General features: G+C 45.3%; 1 protein-coding gene across 5 annotated transcripts; it reads left to right on the forward strand.

Annotated features, from left to right (window-relative positions):
• Positions 1–807: 807 nt before the first annotated feature.
• On the forward strand, positions 808–20,600 carry POU3F2 (POU class 3 homeobox 2). 5 transcript variants are annotated; one of them, XR_013983960.1, is made up of 2 exons: positions 808–5,785; positions 19,475–20,600. XR_013983960.1 is itself a non-coding variant. In XM_080998443.1 (2 exons), exons 1-2 carry the CDS (start codon positions 924–926, stop codon positions 19,547–19,549), a joined length of 1,350 nt encoding a protein of 449 aa, XP_080854569.1. In that variant the 5' UTR covers positions 808–923; the 3' UTR covers positions 19,550–20,600. The 5 variants fall into 5 exon arrangements, 3 of the variants coding, with proteins under 3 accessions (XP_080854569.1, XP_080854570.1, XP_080854571.1); XR_013983961.1 differs by having other exon boundaries at positions 808–2,449; positions 19,479–20,600; XM_080998443.1 differs by having other exon boundaries at positions 808–2,198.
• The last annotated feature ends 442 nt before the right edge of the window (positions 20,601–21,042 follow it).

A 21,042-nucleotide genomic window follows, 5' to 3' on the forward strand; every position in this document is an offset into this window, starting at 1 on the left:
TCAAGAAAGGCATTGGACGGGAGTTTACAGGGGAGGCTCCCGCAACGAAGCCTGTGATTCTGGCAGGGCGTGATTCGGCCGATCCCGTCCAGTCTGCTGCTTGCCGCTTCCTTCAAATAATACCTTCCCCTGAAAGGACGAGTCCTCCTTTGTAGCCTGGCAGACGGGGGCGGAGTGAGGGGGAAGGGAGGGCGCGGGTTGGGATGCGGAACGAAAGAGCGAAGCCGTCCTGCGCCTGAAAAGAACCCAACCAAGTTTCGGAAACAATGCGAGCAACAGGAGAGCATCCCCACCAGTAGCCTTAACCACGGCGCGCCTAGGGTCAGTTTGTGACCTACTTGCTTTTCCAGTAAACATAGACAAAGGTGGTTTTCCTATGTGTCTTCTTCTTGTTGCAGTTGTTCTTGCTGTTTTACAGAGGAGGTGAGCATCATCGGGTCTCACACACACAGCCCCCGTTATCCGGACTCAGCCCATGTGGCTACAAGCAAAGGAGCTACACTTTTCATCATCATCATCATTATTATTCCCTTTCTTCCGTGTGTGTGTTTGTGTCTCTTCCCCGCCCCCGCCGCCACTTCTTTTCTGTTCCTTCCCCCTTCCTTCCTTCCCTCTCTCCCTGCTCCGAGTTTGATTACAAAGCGAGCGAGAGGGAGGCTGTGCGGGGGGCGTGGTGTCAGCGCCAGGGCCGGGGCCAATGGGAGGCTCCCCCTGCGCCGGTTGCTAGAGGTCTCCACGTAAATCAAAGCGCAGGGAGCCAATGGGGGCCGGAGGGAGGGAGGAGCGGGGACGCGTGCCTTTGCAGTGGGCTCTGCCAAGCGGACTTGCGGGGGAAGCGAGCGGCGAGAGGAGCCCGAGGCGAAAAAGTAGCTGTCAAATGCGCGGCTCCTTTAAGCGGAGCCCTCAGTCCGGCTCGGAGAGTCATGGCGACCACAGCGTCTAACCACTACAGCCTGCTCACCTCCAGCTCGCCCATGGTGCACGCCGAGCCGCCGGGGAGCATGCAGCCGGGCGCCGGCTACAGGGACGCCCAGGCGCTGGTGCAGGCGGACTACGCGCTGCAGAGCAACGGGCACCCGCTCAGCCACGCTCACCAGTGGATCACGGCGCTGTCCCACGGCGGCGGCGGAGGGGGAGGCGGCGGAGGAGGAGGCGGCGGCGGCGGCGGAGGGGACTCGCCCTGGTCCACTAGCCCGCTGGGCCAGCAGGACATCAAGCCCTCGGTGGTGCAGGCCAGCGGCCGGGGGGACGAGCTGCAGCAGCAGCATCACCAGCAGCAGCAGCAGCAGCAGCAGCAAGGCAGACCGCCGCACCTGGTGCACCACGCCGGGAGCCACCACGCCGCCGTGGCCGCGGCCGTGGCGTGGAGGACTGGCGGCGCGGCTCACCTGCCGCCCGGTATGGCCGCGTCCAACGGCGGCGGCCAGGGCGGGCTCCTCTACTCGCAGCCGCCGGGCTTCACGGTCAACGGCATGCTGGGCTCCGGGCAGCCGGGCATGCACCACCACGGCCTGCGGGACGCCCACGAGGAGCCGCAGCAGCAGCAGCAGCCCCCTCACCACCCCGACCACCTCCCCCAGCAGCAGCAGCCGCAGCAGCAGCACCCGCACGGGCAGCAGCAGCAGCAGCACCACCACCCGCACCACCACCACGAGGCGCACTCGGACGAGGACACGCCGACCTCGGACGACCTGGAGCAGTTCGCCAAGCAGTTCAAGCAGCGGCGGATCAAACTGGGATTTACCCAAGCGGACGTGGGCTTGGCCTTGGGCACGCTCTACGGCAACGTCTTCTCGCAGACGACGATCTGCAGGTTCGAGGCCCTGCAGCTGAGCTTCAAGAACATGTGCAAGTTGAAGCCTTTGTTGAACAAGTGGCTGGAGGAGGCGGACTCGTCGTCGGGCAGCCCCACCAGCATAGACAAGATCGCGGCGCAGGGGCGCAAGCGGAAAAAGCGCACCTCCATCGAGGTGAGCGTCAAGGGCGCCCTCGAGAGCCATTTCCTCAAGTGCCCCAAGCCTTCCGCCCAGGAGATCACCTCGCTGGCGGACAGCCTCCAGCTCGAGAAAGAGGTGGTCCGCGTGTGGTTTTGTAACAGGAGACAGAAAGAGAAACGCATGACTCCCCCGGGAGGGACTCTGCCGGGAGCCGAGGACGTGTATGGGGCCAGCAGGGACACGCCGCCGCCACACCACGGGGTACAGACTCCTGTGCAGTGAACTCCGCCGTCGGCGGGGGAGGAGGAGCAGGGGGGAACTGGGGGGGCCGAGCCTGGCCCCTTCCCTCGAACCCCTTACTCCTCCAACTCTTTCGATTGTTTTCTCCCTATTCCCCTTTAAAAAAAAAGCAGACAAAACAAAAAAAAGGAAGGAAGGCGAATGCACTGAACTATCCTTGAAACGGTAGCAAAGTGTGTAATGAATGGTGTGTTTCTGACCTTTACAGGCGAGTAACCAGGCAATGAAGTGCAGTGAGTATATGGATTTGTGTGTCAGAGAAGCGAGTGCATGTTGGCCCCTTCCACCTCTCCCCCGCTCTCTCTCTCTCTCTCTCTCTCTCTCTCTCTCTCTCTCTCTCTTCCTTGCATCCAGGCGCAGGCAGATAAGAGAGACGCCCCATTGCAAATGTCAAGGCGCTGCACAAAACCTTCCCCCCTCTGGGTATAGGCGAAAGCCGGCCGGCCTTTTGTAACAGGGGGCCTTGCCCGTTAAATACTTCGTGGGGTCTTCGCCAAAGGCGCCTAGAAGGAAAGCAGGGAAGATGATGCTTCGATGCTCTGCAGCGCGCTTTAGGTTGGGTTGCTTTGGCAGGGGGTGGGGGGCGCGGATACAAAGGCAAATGTGGTAGGCAGGTGTCATTAGAAGGGTTATGCCGTTCTTGTAAAGAGAGAGAGAGAGTGAGAGAGAGAGAGAGAGAGAGAGTAAGCCGTCTGAATTTGCACTGCAAGGAAACAGAAGTTTACAGATCTCTCCCTTTCCTGCCTCTGTCTGGAGGTGACTTGCATTTTGCTCTCTGTGTGTATGTGTTTGCTGGCCAGCGGTGGGACAATGTACAAAAATCCGTGTAAGCCTTTCCTCTTTGTGTTGTTGGACGCGAAGTTTTGGAGTCAGCCTTCGGCGGAGGTCATGTTTAATTTGCTTTTTCTGCCATCATTAACCTCCGGAGTGAGGGAAGCTGGGCTCTCCTTAGGGTTAAGTAGATCTTGAGGGGAAGCGTTAAGAAAAGGACAGAGACGAGAAGGAGGTGGGGGAAGAAACAACTGCCACTTCCCACACAGAGAAATGTGGCTGTGGATATGTATTTTTTTTCCCAGATGCAAGGCAAGGTAGGTGTTTGTGTGTGTGAATGAGTGAGTGAAACGGAGAAGGGGACAGGATTGGGGGAAGGGACGTGAAGAATTAGAAACACGCAGAAATAAGATTATAAGTGTGTGTGTGAGAGAGAGGGGGGGACCCATTCATGCTTTTCCAGCAGAAAGTGGCACTTTGAAAGAAACTAACAAGTTTTTTTGGGGGGGGTGGAGTGTCAGATGGGAGAAAGAGAGACTAATGCTTAGCTCCACAGATCCTGTACAGAAAGTTCTCTGTATGTCTTGTCCAGCGCTGCCCTGCCCTATGCTGACACCTGCTTTTAAATTTGGAATGGGGTGGGGGTAGAAATTCAGTTCAAGAACATTCATTCTGATCCTTAAGATCGTCACTTGGAAGTAAGTTCCACTGATCTAGGCAAAGGTGCTCAAGGTTGCAGCTCTGGGCTGTGATCTTGAGATGCATCATTTCCATTTGGGAGAAGATAACACTCAGTTCCAGAGTGACACCCACTTTAGGTGGGACTTGCTTTCACATCATGTGCTGAAAAAATCAGGATTGAATGTAAGCGGTCTAAGAACTGCAGTCCCATTCATCTCAATGGGAGGTTTCCAACTTACTTCAGCAAAGATGTGGGATTGTATGAAGTACGCTCTGGACAAGAGAGTGGAGGAATTTTAAGCAACGATTAAACCCACTGAAATCAGTGAAGTTAAGACTAAGAAGGTAGCCAGGATTTCCCCCATTGTAATCAATGGGACTTATTTCCAAGTAAATGTTTCTATGGGGATTGCTTTAAAAATCCAAGTACTGTACTTGGTTTTCAGTGGTCAGTGTGTGGGAGTTGTGGCCACATGCAGCTGGGTGAATTTCTCTTTAAGGTTTATTCTCACATTTTAGATCCATCCCACGTCCTTTCTTGAGACTTCAGCATAACATGTGGCATGAAAAGGACCGGTTTAACTTTGTCGGCCTTTTCTCTTTTCTCCAAAGGGAGCCAAATGAAGGGAAAACAAAGCAACCAAAATGCCATTTTTCAATTTGTCTTTTTCCTGTCCCCTTTGTGTTAGTCATTTAATAGCTGCATTTTGCTTGGTAGAAAATGGTTAACTTTCCAAAAAGCAAAAGGCTCTAGAGAGGGAAGACAGGAAGGGGAAGTTGAAATTGTATATTATATTCTATATTGGGGCAAAGGGGGAGGGGGTAACCCATGAAACTGTGAGAGTGACATATTCATATTTTGAAACATCTACTCAGCACAAAAAGGGGGTGGTCTGTGTAACTTTTTTAAAAAAATATTTACAAAGTTTGCCTAGTGGAGTGTTTGAGAATTCTGAGGCCAATGAAATATTCTCTCAGAGAAACTTGCAGATAAACACTGGAGGAAGTAGGTGGGATTTAATAATACTATATTCTTCAACTGTTTTTCTAAGCGCCAGTGTCTGGCATCAGATTTTTTTTTCCTCCCCACTTCCCCTTGAGAAGACAAATACAGCTTTCTGAGAAGCCTATTCATTGGGCCTTTATTCTATTTTTGCAACAGTGTCTCCCCCCTTTAAAAAACTATATGGACACTGGTTTCTCTTTAATGGTATTGAGCTGCTGTTGATTATTGTATGGGGACAAACTTCTTTAAAAATATTCAGGTTGGGGCAGTGGAAGTGGCAAAATGGGGGGGGGGCAGTGACACTTATTAATATCTGGGTAAGGTCAAAAGAAGGAGTTTGGGGGAAGCAGATCCTCTAAACCCTCCAATAAGTTTACTTAAAATTTTAAAAGAAAGTTACCACACAAACCTTACCACTCTGTATATATGTTTAATATTTGTCCTTTGAAATGCAGAAATAGTTTAAATGTTTTCTTTGTCTATTTTTCTTTTTTCTTTTTTTTTTAATGCTACCCAGGGAAATATTTTCATATCATTTTTAAGTGGGCTGCCTCAATGTATATTTATTTCTTTTAAAGCAAACAGGTTCTGGAAACTGTTTTTTCTGTAGCTTTAAATGAGTAGGTGAACAAACAAACAAAATCTATATGGGATGTAATATTTTTTTTTGGTTCAGTCTCTTTAAAGAAATACTTTGTTTTTTGGTACATTTGGATGTGCTTGTGGGGAAAAATAAAAGCGCAGAGATCCTTATATATTTATGTTAAAGTAATATTTTATTATCTACATAAAACAGAAATACACAAGACCTTTATAGTTTGTTCGAGTTATTGGCATATCTTTTATTTCCCTTTTTTTAAAAAAAAAAGAAATAGTACTGAGAGTGGCGACATAGTTCTTTGGAAATGGGAAATATGTGGGAAGAAATAGAATCTAGCCTTTCTATTGCCTTGCATTCTCTGTCCTTCCTTCTTACTCCATGACATTTTGGAATAAAATGTATGCCTAATCTATTGACAGATTTCGCTGGTATAATTCTGGCAGCTGGTAGAGTGCAGGAGGAATGTGGGCCGGGAAGGAACACTGTTAGGTAGGCACAATTGTCTTCCCAAGGTTCGGCCTTTAATGCTGGAAGCCACCGCAGTGTGTATATTTTGATGCTCTGGGAACCAGTTTCTCTTGGAACGCGTGTGCGAAGAAATATATAGCTGGTTGGAAGCTACACAAAATCTAAGCATCTACATGTTCTCATTGTCAATCGCTGGGCGGGGGTTTTCGATGTAGCGTGTGCCGCTTTGGGCTGCGATCATAAGCTCTCACACTTATTGGCAGTAAAAAGTTCCATTCAAACCACCAAGACTATATTAAGTTGAAGGGCAAACCACTTTCTCTAGAGTAGGCTCGTTGATTTCCCATTGCAGTCCATGGGATTCACTGCAGCACTATCGCCACGGGATAACCGGTGGATGGATAACTGCAGCCCAACGCCTAAGTGTTTTTAAAGGAACAGGGCATTGTTACTATTTTTAATCAAGCTCTTTTAACGCTAAACATGCGGTTGTTTATCTTGGACTTCCTTAGTCCGTCTTGCTTAGCCATGTGCATTTTGTCTCCTTCCAAATCAAAGTTTTGTCAGGTAGACTGCCAGTTCTTCTTTAGACATTTGAAAGGCTTCCGTGGGCTATGCGACGCTTTCGCTCTTTCAAGTAACAAACTATTTTTTGAAGTAATCGCTACGCTGCAATGTAGGTTCTACAATAGAGATGCAGCCAGATCCCCAACTGAGGAACAGCTCAGCTGAAGTGCTATAATCTAACTGGACCCGCGGCCCTAAAGGTTGTCTCTTGGAGGTGAGTTCCTTTGAAATCAATGGAACTTTACCCTCAGGAAAGTGAATGCAGGAACTGGAAGTTTAGTTCCAATGGAACCTGGACTTCCCAACTAAGCAATGCATAGGCTGGATAGATTGCACGCCAGCTCAAATCAAATTGCTTTCGCCCAAGCTGGGTGTGGTTCAGATTGCTAAAGTGTGTGCACACGAACAACATTATAGGAGGCGGCTATAATCCCGCTATACATTTCTGTGGAGCTTCGGTTTAGGTCCTTGTGGACATGACTAGGTTACTGGGTGCTATCCCCGTCAATAGCCCATTTCCTGGGAATGGCATCTTCAGCGTTAGCATGTTTTGGATACTAACACCTTCTTGCCTAGTTTCTTGCGTTTTTAGAAGAAAACTCCACCAACGCCACAGCCACTCCGCCCTAAGTCTTCCCACCACCGCCTTTCCCCTTTTAACGATAGTTTCCAGGCTTATTAGATTTAATCATCTTTTCTAACTCCTAGTCAATATTACACGCGTCCCAAACAGATTCAGCTAAATGATCTTATCAATAGTCTGGAAACGAAGTGACAGAAAGAAGGAGTGTTCTGTGACCGCAGATATGCTGATGGGTAAAATGTTTAAGCTGGGTATAGATTGAATGTCCCTTGGTCAATAGCTCGCTGAATTGTCTGTATTTTTTTTTAGTAGTGGAGGGGGGTTTGTTTGAGGAGTGGAAAGCTGGGCAGCATCTGCCCTCTGCAGGACATTTCAATGGTCTTGGAAATGGAATCTTTTGCTTCTTCCCCCTGCGCGCGCGCGCCACCCGAGTTTGTGTGTGCGTTTGGAGTGGTGGTGGGATCACGTGCGCGACGCTTGGTTGGGCCAGGTGTGATTTTTAGTTGAGCGCCTGGCTTTCATATCTGAAAGGAGGATTAGTTTGGAAAGAAGCCTTTCCCTTCCTCCCCCGCTAAAGAATTTGAGCCTCCTGCCCATATTGATAGAACTGCTGGGTGATGGTTACAGCGTTGGGACAAACTACTTTGGGAGAGGAGCTCACCCAGGGCGTTTCAACCAAGGATTTAGCATTAGGGATATTGAGGGGCATATCTTTAATCGAGGAGAAGGAAACTGGTCAGGTACCGTTGAGGTTCCCTTTCACCGTCACCTTGTATTAACTGTCAACAAGGGAAGTCCTGTTGTTACTTTCTGCTTTTGTGCTCCCCCCTCCCCTCCTAAAAGACTGTCACCAAGGTTTTGTGGAAAGAGGAGATGGTGTCCCAGTAATAGCAATAAATACCAGGAGAGCGGTGGGAAGTATTGGGTGCTAGTCAAGGTGTGAGCGACGCTTCTGAACAGCTTCTGAGCATCTCTAGACAATAGCAAAACAAGGCCATGCCCTCATCTCTTGCAGGAATTGACAGAGACGCGAAGATGTTAGATCTGGTATCAAACTGTGGACGAGAAGGCCCAGTGTTTGGGATTGAAATCCTAATTTCAAAAGTGGCTTGAGAGAGAGGAAGAGAGTTTATCTGAATAAAGAGAGGCATGGGGAAGTTGCAGTGATAACAATCTTTTCTACAAACAATAATAGTTGAAAATCGATTCATTCTTCGACGGAGCTTCAGTTTGGCTTCAATGCCTTGCCTAATAAGGAGGTGCTAGGAGTAGTGGCGAACAAGAGATGTATTTATATTTTGCTTTCTTTTCTTTTGGATAGCAGAAAAAAGGAGATGTTCTCCCAGTGTTTCTTTTATTCTAGTGTTTTTAGTTGTTCAAATGAGAAACTTTTCCGTCAAGATGGTTCTTTCTTTCTTTCTTTCTTTCTTTCTTTCTTTCTTTCTTTCTCTAAGTTCCACGGTTGATGTTTACATTTTCTGGGCCATGTGACAAATGCGTATGTAAACGTTGCTGATTTATTTTTTTTTAAAGAAAGGGTTTTTTCCCCCACGAGGCCTTTGTATGGAGGCAGCCTGTTTCTGACTACTGACCACCTCGATCCACAAACTAATTAAGCCAATTTGCTTGCTTGTCATTCCATGCGGATTTCAGCTTCCTTGCCGTCAAAAATACTCCCACTTCATTTGCTTGCGATCCGGAGTCGAAAGCAACGCGGGCGCTTACCGCTGCTTGCCTCCTGCCCCCTCTCCCATTTGCTGGTTCTGACTTACCTATAAATCCTGGAAGGCAAGAATATTGGCAATAATTTGGCACAACTTTAGAATAATAATAACAACAACAACAACAACAAAAACGGCTCACCGTTTCTAAACTTCCTAGCCTGACTTGAATTTTTCAGCTAAATCCTATTGGATTTGCTCAGACCTCTCTGAATACAAGAGAACAGAAAGGCCATCTCACAGACAAATAGAAACCCGCCTCTTTTCTTAAACTTTATTCAGTGTCTTTCAATACAATTCCCCACCCCGCTCGGATCTTAGACTTGCTTCTTTGGAAGTACGACCCGCAGAGCTCCAGGGTTTTACTTCCTGATAGGTATGCTTAGGATTGCAGCCTTTTACCCACCTGGTAAAAGTAGAAAGGTTACGCGGTATAGATACGGATCTTGAAACTGGGAAAGATTGCAGGAAGTGAACGAGGGGATTTTGGAGCGAGGGTGTAACTTTCACTTGTCAAATGTGGCAGACACCAAAGCGTTAACGAAAGTGATAACTGAGAGTTAGCAGGTGTGTATGCTACATTATGTGTACCATACAACAGTAAGTTAACTGCATATTACTGGAGAAAACAACTTCCTTGTAAAATATCCTTTATGAATGCAGAATTTTATCTTTTTATTTTAAAGTTTTAAACAGGATACTGTAATTATGTCTCAAGCGATGACAAATCACCCAGGCAAGGAGAATGCCATGGCATTTCAGTATAAAGGCTGCAGTCAAATCCATATTTTTCTGGATATAAGTCCCATTGAGATCAATAGGTCCTACTTCGTATGAAGCGCCCTGAGATCTTGGATGAAGGGTGGTATATAAATCTAATAATTAAATAAAAAATAAAACCCTTAGGATTGCACTGAAATGAACATAATTTGCAATTAAATGCAGGCTTGAGGAAGATGGAGGCTTCTCATTCCTGGGCAGGTAACAATGGCCGCATTTTAGTTTGTTTCTCAATCCCTAGATTGTGTTCGAATTTTTAAGACTACACTCCTTACTTGAGTGTAAGCCCCATTGAACGCAGTAGGGCTTTACTTCTAGGGAAAATGCATAGTATCGGGCAGAAATACTACAATCACATGCAAATTCTATGAAATTCAGGTTTAAGATGCAGGATTTAAAATCCCATGAATGAAATAAATCTCACTGAACTCAGTAGGAGTCATTTACAAATAAACATGTGTAGGATCGTGCTGCAAAGCACATTTTTATTGGAAACAAAGTTCTGTGGTGAGAGTTGATACAGTTGAGAGAATAATATGCTTCAGACAGAATTAAGCAGCTGGATCAAACGCCAGCAGAATAGCACTCGGCTGCTTGTGAACCAGCTTGAAGGTCGAATACACACACACACACACACACACGTGTGCAGATGTTTATGTTTAAAAACCCACAATCACCCTGTCTGTAGCACACTTTAAAAAAAAATACTTCAGCTTGACAGCTTATTCTTTATATGATTTTAAAAAATATGCTTGATACTTAAGTATCAAGAAACCGTTAAAAAAAATAAATTCCTATTAATGTAACTGGCGATTCAACCCACCTTTTCAGGGAAAGTCCCATTACAGTAAACAGGGCTTGGATCGAAGCCACAGCTGGAAAAGAAAGGGTTTTTTAAATCAATGGAATTTCTGTCTAATTTAGAACTGGAATATTAGTGTAAATAACATTCAAGTCTATTGGCCGTTTATTTGTTATGTTACATTCCAGCTCAGTGCTAGCTCGGCCACAAATCAGCAAACCATGGTGATTTCCATACACTCTGGCTATCTTAGAACGATAAAGGTCGATTTGCAACAGCTTCTTTTGCTTATATTGGCATCCTTGCAGGATTCACCTATCCTTACGGAACTCCTAGGTCTTTCAGAATGGTTATATTTTATCATCTGACACCCTGTTCTCCACTTGCAATGGGGGGGGGGGGGAGCAACAGCAAACCATTGAATTGCAAAGGGAATTTCTTTCAGCAAATGCGTGTCTAATATCTGGAGTTTTAGCTAGCTTCATATGGTGCCACATTTGAGTAATGTGTTTTGCCAAAGCGAAAAGCTGAAACATAAAACCATAGGGAGAAATAAGTGAGCAAAGAAATTATGCTTTAAAAAAAGAAAAGAAAAGCGGAATAGCTGAAAGGATCGTGAAGGAGATCTCTAAAGGGGGCCTCTTAAAATGCCATGGCCTCCTTTCTTTCTCCCGCGTGGGAATAGTTTTTGAGCACTGTCTTGAAACTAGTTCCTCATCGTAGGCTAACTAGCAGTTATGAACAGGGAAGACGTTGTTGAGCTCCCAACGAGTTTATTAATGGCATCGCCAATAAACAAAACACCTCTGCTCTTGTGTATGAGACCACCATAGGCACCTTAATGTCTCTAGTTAGTAGTACCAAGCAAATATCTTTCGAATTTAACTTGAATGTCAGTCAATGAAGACTAGACGAGTGGAAATGGGTCTTTCAAAAATACTTTCAGAACACTTTTCTGCAAAGCTGTTAAAACTGACGCCTGGACCCATAAACTTATTGGGAAGTAAAATTATTAACGTAATAAATGTGGGATTTGGAATTCTAATATGGGATTTGGAATTCTGCTAGAAAGCGACTCTCGTGGCTTCTTACGGACATGACTGCTAAGTAAATACTCTTTGAATTGCTACTCCTCTGAATCCATTTTTGGGTGGTAGACATGCAAATACTTTGCCTTGACTGCTGGATTTAGCAGGATACCAGCAAAAGGGGTGGGAGTTATAGGTCGTCCCACAGATCTCGCTGGGTGAATACAGAGGACCAACTTAAAAATCACCCCATGTTTTAATTAATGCGTTTTGGGCCACTGGTCCTTACTGTCGAGTAGGTATGCTTAGGATTGCAGTCTTGAGCGCCAAGAATGTGTACGATATCCGTGTTGTCGCCCTTGTCACTGCTTTTGCGCCAACCCCGAGGAACTGGCTAGATCTAAAACTGCACTGAATCATGCGAAGGAGAGTGGGGGGCGCCCACTGGTTGCCAGGATCTAGGACCAAGGGAGAAACAAGTGTAGGCATTGCTGGGCTTTTGTGGCCGGAAAGAAATTGTCTCCTAAATTCCTAATGCAACGTCCGCCTGCCAGTGACTCGACGGTCGAGTCTGGTCTTGTTGCCAGTTTACTGCGAAGCCAGTCCCATGTTATTCAGTGGCACTTACTCCCCAGAAAGTGTGCAACCGATTGCAGAGCTTTCTTTTATCCTCCTCGCGCCCCTGCCAAGAGAACAGACCCATTCTGGCCCAGCCTCTCCCCTCCCTCCAGGCTTGGTTTCCAAGTCTAGCCGGCCCAAGGAACTTCTAAGCGAAAGTTTTCGGCAGCCCGTCTCATTCATTAATTGCCCGTCCCTGCTCGCTTCATTCATGGCTCCTCCAGTCATTCATTGCCAAGTCCACGGAGGCACCAGCTCCTTGGTCAGTAGGGGAGACGCACAAACAAGGATGGTGCTATTTATTTCCCTCCGCCTGTGGATTTCGAAGACATTCAAGCAGGCACAATCATTAAACTAATTTGTATTTGATTGTTTGGGCGGACGAGGGTGAGTTTTATTACACTAAAGCATTCAAGCACGCACGCACCGCTGATTAGCAGTATACATTAAATAAAGTTGTTTGTACACATTGTCTTACCACATATAGGCAGCCTTATTATTCTAATTACTCTAATTAGGGCATTGCAATGGTTTCGATTTGATTTGAGGAGGCATGGATTCGTGCTAGTCCTTTTGGAAAAAAGAAAACCGCTCTCTGTGAGCAGGTTCTCTCACTACTTCCATTTACGCCTTCAAAATGCATCACATTATGGGCCAAATTCATAAAGAACCTTAGGAGACATCAGAATACAGTAGAATGTTTAAGGATACGGAGCCTAGTCTCAAGAGAGATAGTATGTGCGTGTCCCATCCCTCTGCACTATTATTATTATTATTATTATTATTATTATTATTATTATTATTTCAACCAACCTCCAGACCAACAATCTGCAGCTTCTCCTACCTGCTCCCCTCCCCAAGGTCTCTTCTCTCCTCTCAGCTATTGTAACGCTCACTTTAGAAAGAGCTATCTTAAGTATATATATTTCTGGAAATCTGTTTCATAAGCTTGAAATGAATGTGATTATTATCTGATATCAGTTCATCAAACGTGTTACATCTATAGGGGACTTATAATTAAATTCTTAATCCTGTTTGAGACTTCTCCCTGCCCCTGCCTCCCCCCCCCCCACAAAAAAAGCCAACAGCCGAGTCTGGGAAAGAGATTTTACATTTTTTAAAATATTCCTTCTTTCCCTGTTTTTTCTTTTTTAAATGAGCAGCATTGAAAAATGTCTTTGCGGAAGAGGCATGAATTTGTTGTCTAACTAACCAGCCGAATACAGGGTTCTCTTAAAACAGGACTGTTGCGAAGCTTATACTTCTCATTCAGCAGAAACATTCTTTCCTTCTGTGTTTGTCTTTTTCCTGGGAAATCCGGCTGATTCTTACATCCACCTCCACCTTGCCTGAAAGAAGCGCTTGCGGTTAGGCGAGTAAAAATGTTCTCCTTAGCCCGCTTGTGCTTCCAACAGTTCTTAACTGTGGATTTGCAACGATCTTGTAGATGTGTTTCTCATACCCAGACTTTAGCTAACTCTCTGTCCCTTAATACATCGCCTCTCTACAGTGGAGCAAAGGGAGAGAGTTCCTGATTGACTTTTGCAGATCACCCAGTTGCTCATGTGTCTTACAAACGTGCCCACCCCCCTCACCCCCATCCCTTCCATCAGCTGGGAAGCCTAATGAAAAACTGACACCCCCCACTTTCGCTGATTTCGCTAAAGGTGAGGGATAAACGGCTGTGAGTGTGAGTGTGTGTGTGCGTGCGTGTGTTTAATGCACACCAGGAAAAACCACCCGCCTAAGCTCCTTTGTGAGGCTTTGGCTGAGGAGGAGAAGGCGTGTGGAGGCGGCTGGAGCCTTGAGTTCTCTGAGAACTCCCTTTCAAGCTTGCTCGGGCCTGCTTGGGGTTTATTCTGCAGCTCTGGGTTGCTTTGAAAGCCAGGTGGACCCTCCACGGTTTGAGAAGCTCAAGCCACATGCTCTCAGCTTCTGGTCCACCCCCCACCCTCCCCATTCATCCCACCGGGCCCACAAAGAGAGGGAGCGGAGGGAGACAGAGGGCAGGGTTTGCGCTGAAAGGGATCCAGAGGCTTCCAGCGCCAGGAAAAAGGGGGCGGGGGGCGGGATGGCCTTGTAGAAGTCGCTGCAGCCCAGCCGAGGGGAAGAGGACGGCCAAGGCGAGGCCCCGGGTTGCAGGGAAGGGAGAATTCGGCTGGGGTGGCTTGCCCGTCTGGCGGATACTTTCCAGAGGAGATCAAATATTCCTCCAGCAGAATCGCGAGCGAGAGAGCGCCTGGAAAGGACGAGGGCGGGAGGAAGGGGCGGGTGGGAGGCTTTGAGCCAGCCAAATGCCCCTCTCTGCCATAACCATTCTCTGCGTCCCTGGATTTATCCTTCCCTGGGGAGTTCATTGTACAACACAGCCCGCCTGCCCTTCTCGCATGAATCTGTTTTGTAACAAAGTCTCCCCAGCGAGTGTATTAGAGAATAAAGCCTCTCTTCCCTCCCCCCCACCACCCCGTCCCTGCCCTCTTTCTCCCCACCCCCCTCCCCATCCTTTTGATTCACGCCCCCCTCCCCTCTTTCCCTTCACTACAGCATCTGTTCTGGGAGCGCTCTTCTCTTCCTTAACTGCAGGGAAATAAAAGAGTGGAACTCGGGCGCCCCACAGCGGACACGAGCGTAACTTGCTGTAACAAACAGAGGCAGAGGCCGAGAGGGCGGGGGGAGAGAATATATATATATATAAAAATCCAGGCGTCTAACCTCCCGCGCCTTGTCCAGTTCGGAAATAAACTTGCCGATTAGGATATGTCGGTTTGAATAATCGCTTTTCAAGACAAGCCCGCTCATGTCTGAAGCCAGCCTGTAGCAGAAAGGTTAAAAGGAGAAGAAACATGAGGTGGTTTTAAAAAAGAAGAAGAAGGGGGGGGAGGGGGGAGCGTCTCCCTCCCGTCATCACCTCCTCTTGTTTATTTCTTGCTTCTCTCCACAGATCTGGAACAGATCAGGGATTTCTGTTGTTGTTTTAAGGCCATATGCATCCTCCATAGTTCACATTGCAATGGGGCAGGATATTGGTTCAGTCCTTTGGTTTCATTTGAATTGCCTATAAATCTGGTATAATTTTAAAATACAGCCAGCAAGGTCAAAGGTTGTTTTTGTTTTGTTTTTAAGTCCAAATTCAAAATGCTTTCAGAAATGTAGTAGTTCTTAGCTTCTTTTTGTTTTCGACTTTGCATTTCCACACATTTGTAATTCAAAATCGTGACATTGGCTAGAAGGTATATTCGTTTTCAAAACAGATCTCTTCTGATTTTCATCCATATAGCTTTCTGCAGTGGGTGTTAGAATCTGGGCCAAAGTCTTCCAGTGGAAGCCTTCGCAATGCAGTGCCTTTTCCTTCTTCTTTCTTTCAAACTGGGTCTCATTTATATCTAGAAATACTCTCAAATCTGAAAGCTCCCCACCCCCTCAACAACTAGAGAAAAACCTGTGCTGGATTGGACCAAGGGTTCAGCAAGGCAAGCATCCTCTTTGCAGCATGGACCAGACAGATACTTCCAGAATTGCCATCCCCACTCCCCCACCCCAAAACCCAAACTGTTACTGTTGCTAGGTGCCTGCAAATGGTATTATTCAGAGGTATACTGGCTCTGAACAGGAATGTTCCATTTAGTTATCCTAACTAATAGCTGTTGAAACTGTTGACAGTCTTATCCTGTATAGGAAAGCTGCCTAAGCCAGAGATCATCACTACATATTGCGGCAGCAGATTCCATAAGTTAATTATGCATTTGTTCAAGGTAGATATAGAAACTGTCTGCAGTTATTCAGTGGTGAGGGCAATGTTCCTCAACTCATATTCTGGATCACTTTTATACACTTTAAAAAAATTTTTTTACTTAATATGTCCCAGCATCGAGCCCTGCCACACATTGGTGGGTCATGCAATGTATTTGGGCCTGCAACAGAAAACAATCATTTCCCCTGTTAAGGTTTCAATCCTACATATGCTGACCATTTAATACAACAGGACTTGTTTTGAAATAATTTATTATAGACCATTTAGAGTTTTCACCTACAATCAAGCAGCATATCGATTTTGTTAAATACAAAACAAAACAAAAAAATCAGAGTAAGGATAGATAAGATTGCATAGCACAGCTCTTTGTTTTATGGCTGCACGTGTTAATGACACAAGACAACCTTCGTCAGCTGGGTTCTTTCCAGATGTTTTGGACCGCAACTCCAATCAGCCCCTGCCAGCATGACTATGGTGGAAGTTGTAGTCTAAAACATTTGGACGGAACCAGACTAGCTACTTTAACAGGCAATATAGGAAAATATGCAAAAGCCTTTATAGTAATGTTCAGGCTTTCATGGCACAATTTTACACATCACCAAATGCCCACAGAGAAGTGTAATTCAGATCCTATTTCTGAAGTATGATGCATGATCCTATGTGCCCTAAGAAGCCATAGTTGGCAGTCAGTTGTGCTTCAGCTTGTACACACAATGCCTGCATGCAGTCATTTCTACATGTGCTATGATTCACCTATCAGGGTTGTACAATTTCCTGTATGGATGCTGATTCCATGTAGGGATTTTGTAGTTTACTTAAATAATTTATATCCCATTTTTTAATGCTGAAGTTTATCCAAGGCAGCTATGTCTGAACCTGACAGCAGATATGCCCTACGAAAGCACAATGTACTCACAACGTAAGGCAGAAACATACACAGCAGATGTGTGCCCATTTCTAAAGAGAGCTCACTTGCAGATAGCTTTTTTTCAGGTAGTCAGACAGACCAACCCTTGAAATCATACATACATTAAGCACAGAAAGCTGTGCGGTGCAAGCAGGTGTGGGAATTCTCCTATGCCTTGTGTTACCTATTAGGTAGTTTGCCCCAATCTTCTAAACCAGCAGTGGGAGAAGTTACTATTCATCCAAGTTTGCATATCACATAGCGTGCACAGTAGATAGGCGAGTTTGCTGTTCCGCTGTCTGCAGCGGAGTCAGGAAGAGTATTGGTGTTGGGTCATTCCGCAATCAGTGTTCCTGATGCATGAATCGGAGCTCAAGCCAGTTTCCCAGCCTGTGTTTCCCTTTCTTCTCAGCCTCTGCATACCTCCACAAAGCGGCTTCTGGTATTCTAGCCGCCACAACCTCACTCAGCTGCTCTGCAATGATAAAAAAGGTAAAGGGACCCCCGACCATTAAGTCCAGTTGCCGACGACTCTGGGGTTGCGGCGCTTATCTCACTTTACAGGCCGAGGCAGCTGGCGTTTGTCCGCTTCCACAAACAATTTTTCCGGGTCATGTGGCCAGCATGACTAAGCCGCTTCTAGCGCAATGGAACACTGACACCAGAGCAGTGCACAGAAACACCATTTACCTTCCCGCCAGAGTGGTACCTATTAATCTACTTGCACTTTTGCCATGCTTTCAAACTGCTAGGTTGGCAGGAGCTGGGACCGAGCAACGGGAGCTCACCATGTCGCGGGAATTTGAACCGCCGACCTTTTGATCTGCAAGCCCAAGGCTCAGTGGTTTAGACCACAGTGCCACCCACATCTCTGCAATGATACCTGTCCACAAAGTTGATACCTGGGGATCAGCAGAGGCTGAAGTACTGCCTTGAAACAATCAAGTCCCCGAAATAGAAGCTATGTGTGCCTGTCCCACAGTAGCTATTTCTATCATTTTACAGCTCCCAAAAATCCTTCCCTGATCCTCATCCAGCAAAAGAACTGTTGTAGTGACTTTCCAGTTGGTGTAGCTTAAAAAGAATATTGTAGCCTTTGAGATGTGTTGATGCTCCTTTGGCATATGAGACTGAGTTGTCGCCTTAGGGAGGTTGATGTAGTATATGAACAGCAGCTGTCTAGGTTTCAACTTAAATAAGAATTTTCAAGTGGCATGTCCCTATGTTGATATTTATAGTCTAATCTATTTTTAAAATCCAAGTTTTCTCTCATTTCCATGATGAGGCATTTGCTGCACTGATATTCACTTATCTCGGATCGTGCATGCTTTGTTCCACTACTTCTTTTTGGAGAGATATTCTAATTCTACCATCCTTGAAAATTGCTACAATCTCTATCAAGATTCAGTACAGTTCAAATGAGAGCTGTAGTAATCAGAATCTAAGGCTGCAATCCTATGCACACTTACTTTAAAGCAAACCCCACTAGACATACTGGAACTTTCTTCAGTGTAAATATGCCTAGGATTGCACAGCAAGCCTCCCAGATTCAACAAAGATCACAAATGTTTGCATCAGAAACAGCTCCAGGTTCATGAAAAAGACTTCACACATAAATTGTGTGTGTGTCCTCCTATTTTCCTGTTCTCCATATCACTGATGATGACTTCACTGTATTATGCAATCTGTGTTTAGAAATACATTAAGAATGGAAGAGTTCACAGGATGAAAAGGTGGGGATGTTACCCAGATAATTTAGGATTCAGAATTGGCGTGAAACAGATTTTCTAAGCACAGAAACACCGTTTCAAGTTGTGATGCTTATCCTTCTTGTCTTGATAATCAGGAATGTGCCCAGAAATGTTGACTTTGTTTTCATGACTGGCGAAATGTAGCTCTCTTATCACCTATGCTGTCTTCTTCATATGTGTATGAATACGCTCAGACACAAACTCGGGGCCAGGAGAAATCATTTTTTAAAAAAAACAACAGTGTTTAAGTCCGCCCTCTTGAAAAAAAGTTCTTTTAAAAATGTCTGTTATATCTGAGATACAGTATGACAGCAGTAGATTGGAACCCTACCCAGCTCACCAAATAGCACACATTATGTGTATGTCTGTCTGCACCCTTCAAAGTAATGGGCACGTTCTTCACCTGTACCGTTTTTTTCTTTAGAGAATCTTTACGTAAACCATGTATGGTCTAAGGAGAAGCAAGCCTTTTCTGACTTTAGCCATTTTCTCTGAGTAGTTCCCATTTTATCCCAGTAATGCACACATTATGCACATATTGGATGTTACTTATTCACATTCATCTAGCAGCTGCAGCATGATGGATAAGAGCATAAACTATAAGCAAAGATGCCTTCTGTTCAAGACACAGCTTCAGAGTTGTCTTAGGCGAATTGCTGTGACTCAGACTCAGCTCACCATCAGTAAAACAGAGATGAAAATACTGGTCCGAGTATTTTCATCTTGTGGTGGTGATTATTTAAATAATTTATTTTTATTATTTTTATTAATAAATTATATCCCGCTCTACATTTTTATCAACACGGCTTACACAACACAATATGAAGTACATTCAGTATTTTGGGTACATTCAGCATAGAAGTATAACGCATGTGTGTATCAGTGTGCACACATATACACACACACAGTGTTTCCAATACAGACACATGTCAAATATACATGACTAAACATGCACCTAATTGCTGCTGTTCTTATGCCATTCGTCCTAGGAATGGGCTCACGGATTTCAGAGGGATACTTTGGTGTAAGTGGTTTGATGATTGCGTACCTAGCCAGCCAGTATGTCTGTCTTTCTCTTGATGGGGTACACGTTTTTGTTTTCTTTTTTAAAAAAAACCTCTCACAAACATGCTCTTTGTTGGAAATTTTTGGCAGCATATGAAGGTTCAGAGGCAGCCTGTGTTTCTTCCTTCTTGTTACAGGAAGAAGACTGGGGAGATGCTCTTCCCCTCCCTTCAAACCACCCCTTGACAACGTTGCTTCAAAGCTGCCTTTAATTACGGAACAACTTGCTTGATAGTCGGATAGAAGAATGCGGCCTTCCCTTCACAAGGCATCCAAATTCCACACGCTCCCCTATCTATTCAACTAGCCCTAATGGGCTTTAGCTTTCTCATAATATTATTATTATTATTATTATTATTATCTCTGGGGTGGTTCTGGATTATGTGGGGTTTTTGCTCACCACATCATGTCTTTATCTCTCTCTTTCTCTTTCATTGTTGTTACTGCTGGTAGTGGTGGTGTACACTTTTCTCCATGGAGTGAATCATTCCTGTTTAAGACACAGTAGGGGGAAAGGCTGCTCATAAGCAGGATCGCTATCATTTCTGGCTCTTCTTTCCTAAAGCTCTTATAACAAGAACTTGGCAGGAATGCACTTTCAGCTAAGAACTATTAAACAATTAAGCAGCCAACACCTAACGAAATTTTCCACAAAGAAGACAAACTACCAGCAGACATCTAAACAATTTTTAATACTTTAAAATACATTTCCTTGAATAATTGCAAGTTGGTGACACCTAGAAAACACATGGGCTCCTCCAAATACCTCCCCCCGCCCCGAAGAATCCAATGGAATTATGTGGAGCCACCCTAAAATAATTGCTCAAAGGGCTATGACCCATTCAATTCTCGAAGTGTTTCCTATATTCACTGAGCTTATGTGTACAAATCACCTTTTCTTTTCTTTTTTTGCCTGGTTGCTGCAGAAAGAGGCAAGGGCACATCTGCCACCATATAGCTGCAAGCCTATTTCTAAATCAGTGTCAGCAGGCCAAGGTGATTCACTAGAGGCTAACTGTGGCCAGCCTCTGAAGTTGGGGACAACATTTTCGAGATAATAAATTTCCATGGAAATGTATGGTGTGCTCTGAAACTGCTCTGGATTAACCAGTATAAGTGTTCAAGGTGATGCCATCTGTCCTGAAGGAGGCATCAGAAAATGTGAAATGTATAATGGCCAAAAAGATGCCGACTCTTCTTCTTCTTTTTAATGGGACCCTCTTGAACTTCAGAAATTTGTCCAATAAAAAGATATCACCTTTCTTTATGGTATCACTTATTCTTGATGTGGATCAACATGCTACCTTACACACACGTGAAAGAGACATTCCAAACCTTTCTAGAATCCATATAAGCCTTGGGTGGCCAAGAAATGTTACAGGCAGGCCTAATCATGTGCTAAGACCAGCGCAATTATTAGCATCGACTGCGCCATATGGAAGAGTTTGATGATGGCTTCACCGTAGGGTAAGTAGAGTCCTTAGGTTTGTACTACGCAGCAATTTACATCTCAGTTTAGCTGTGCCAAATGTTTCTATAACATATTTAGCCTGATAATGCTCCCACAAACGGGAGAACATGCAAAGTAGGTAGATGAAACAACTGCCTTTCAGTTCGCGAACATTGTCCCTCGACCTGTTAGAAATGTTCCTCCTAAAATGTAGGTCTTCTATCCATTGTCAACAGCAGACCTCGAACCCACTTT

Source organism: Podarcis pityusensis, assembly GCF_964106645.2.
Source record: "Podarcis pityusensis genome assembly, chromosome: 3".
NCBI lineage: Eukaryota > Metazoa > Chordata > Lepidosauria > Squamata > Lacertidae > Podarcis > Podarcis pityusensis.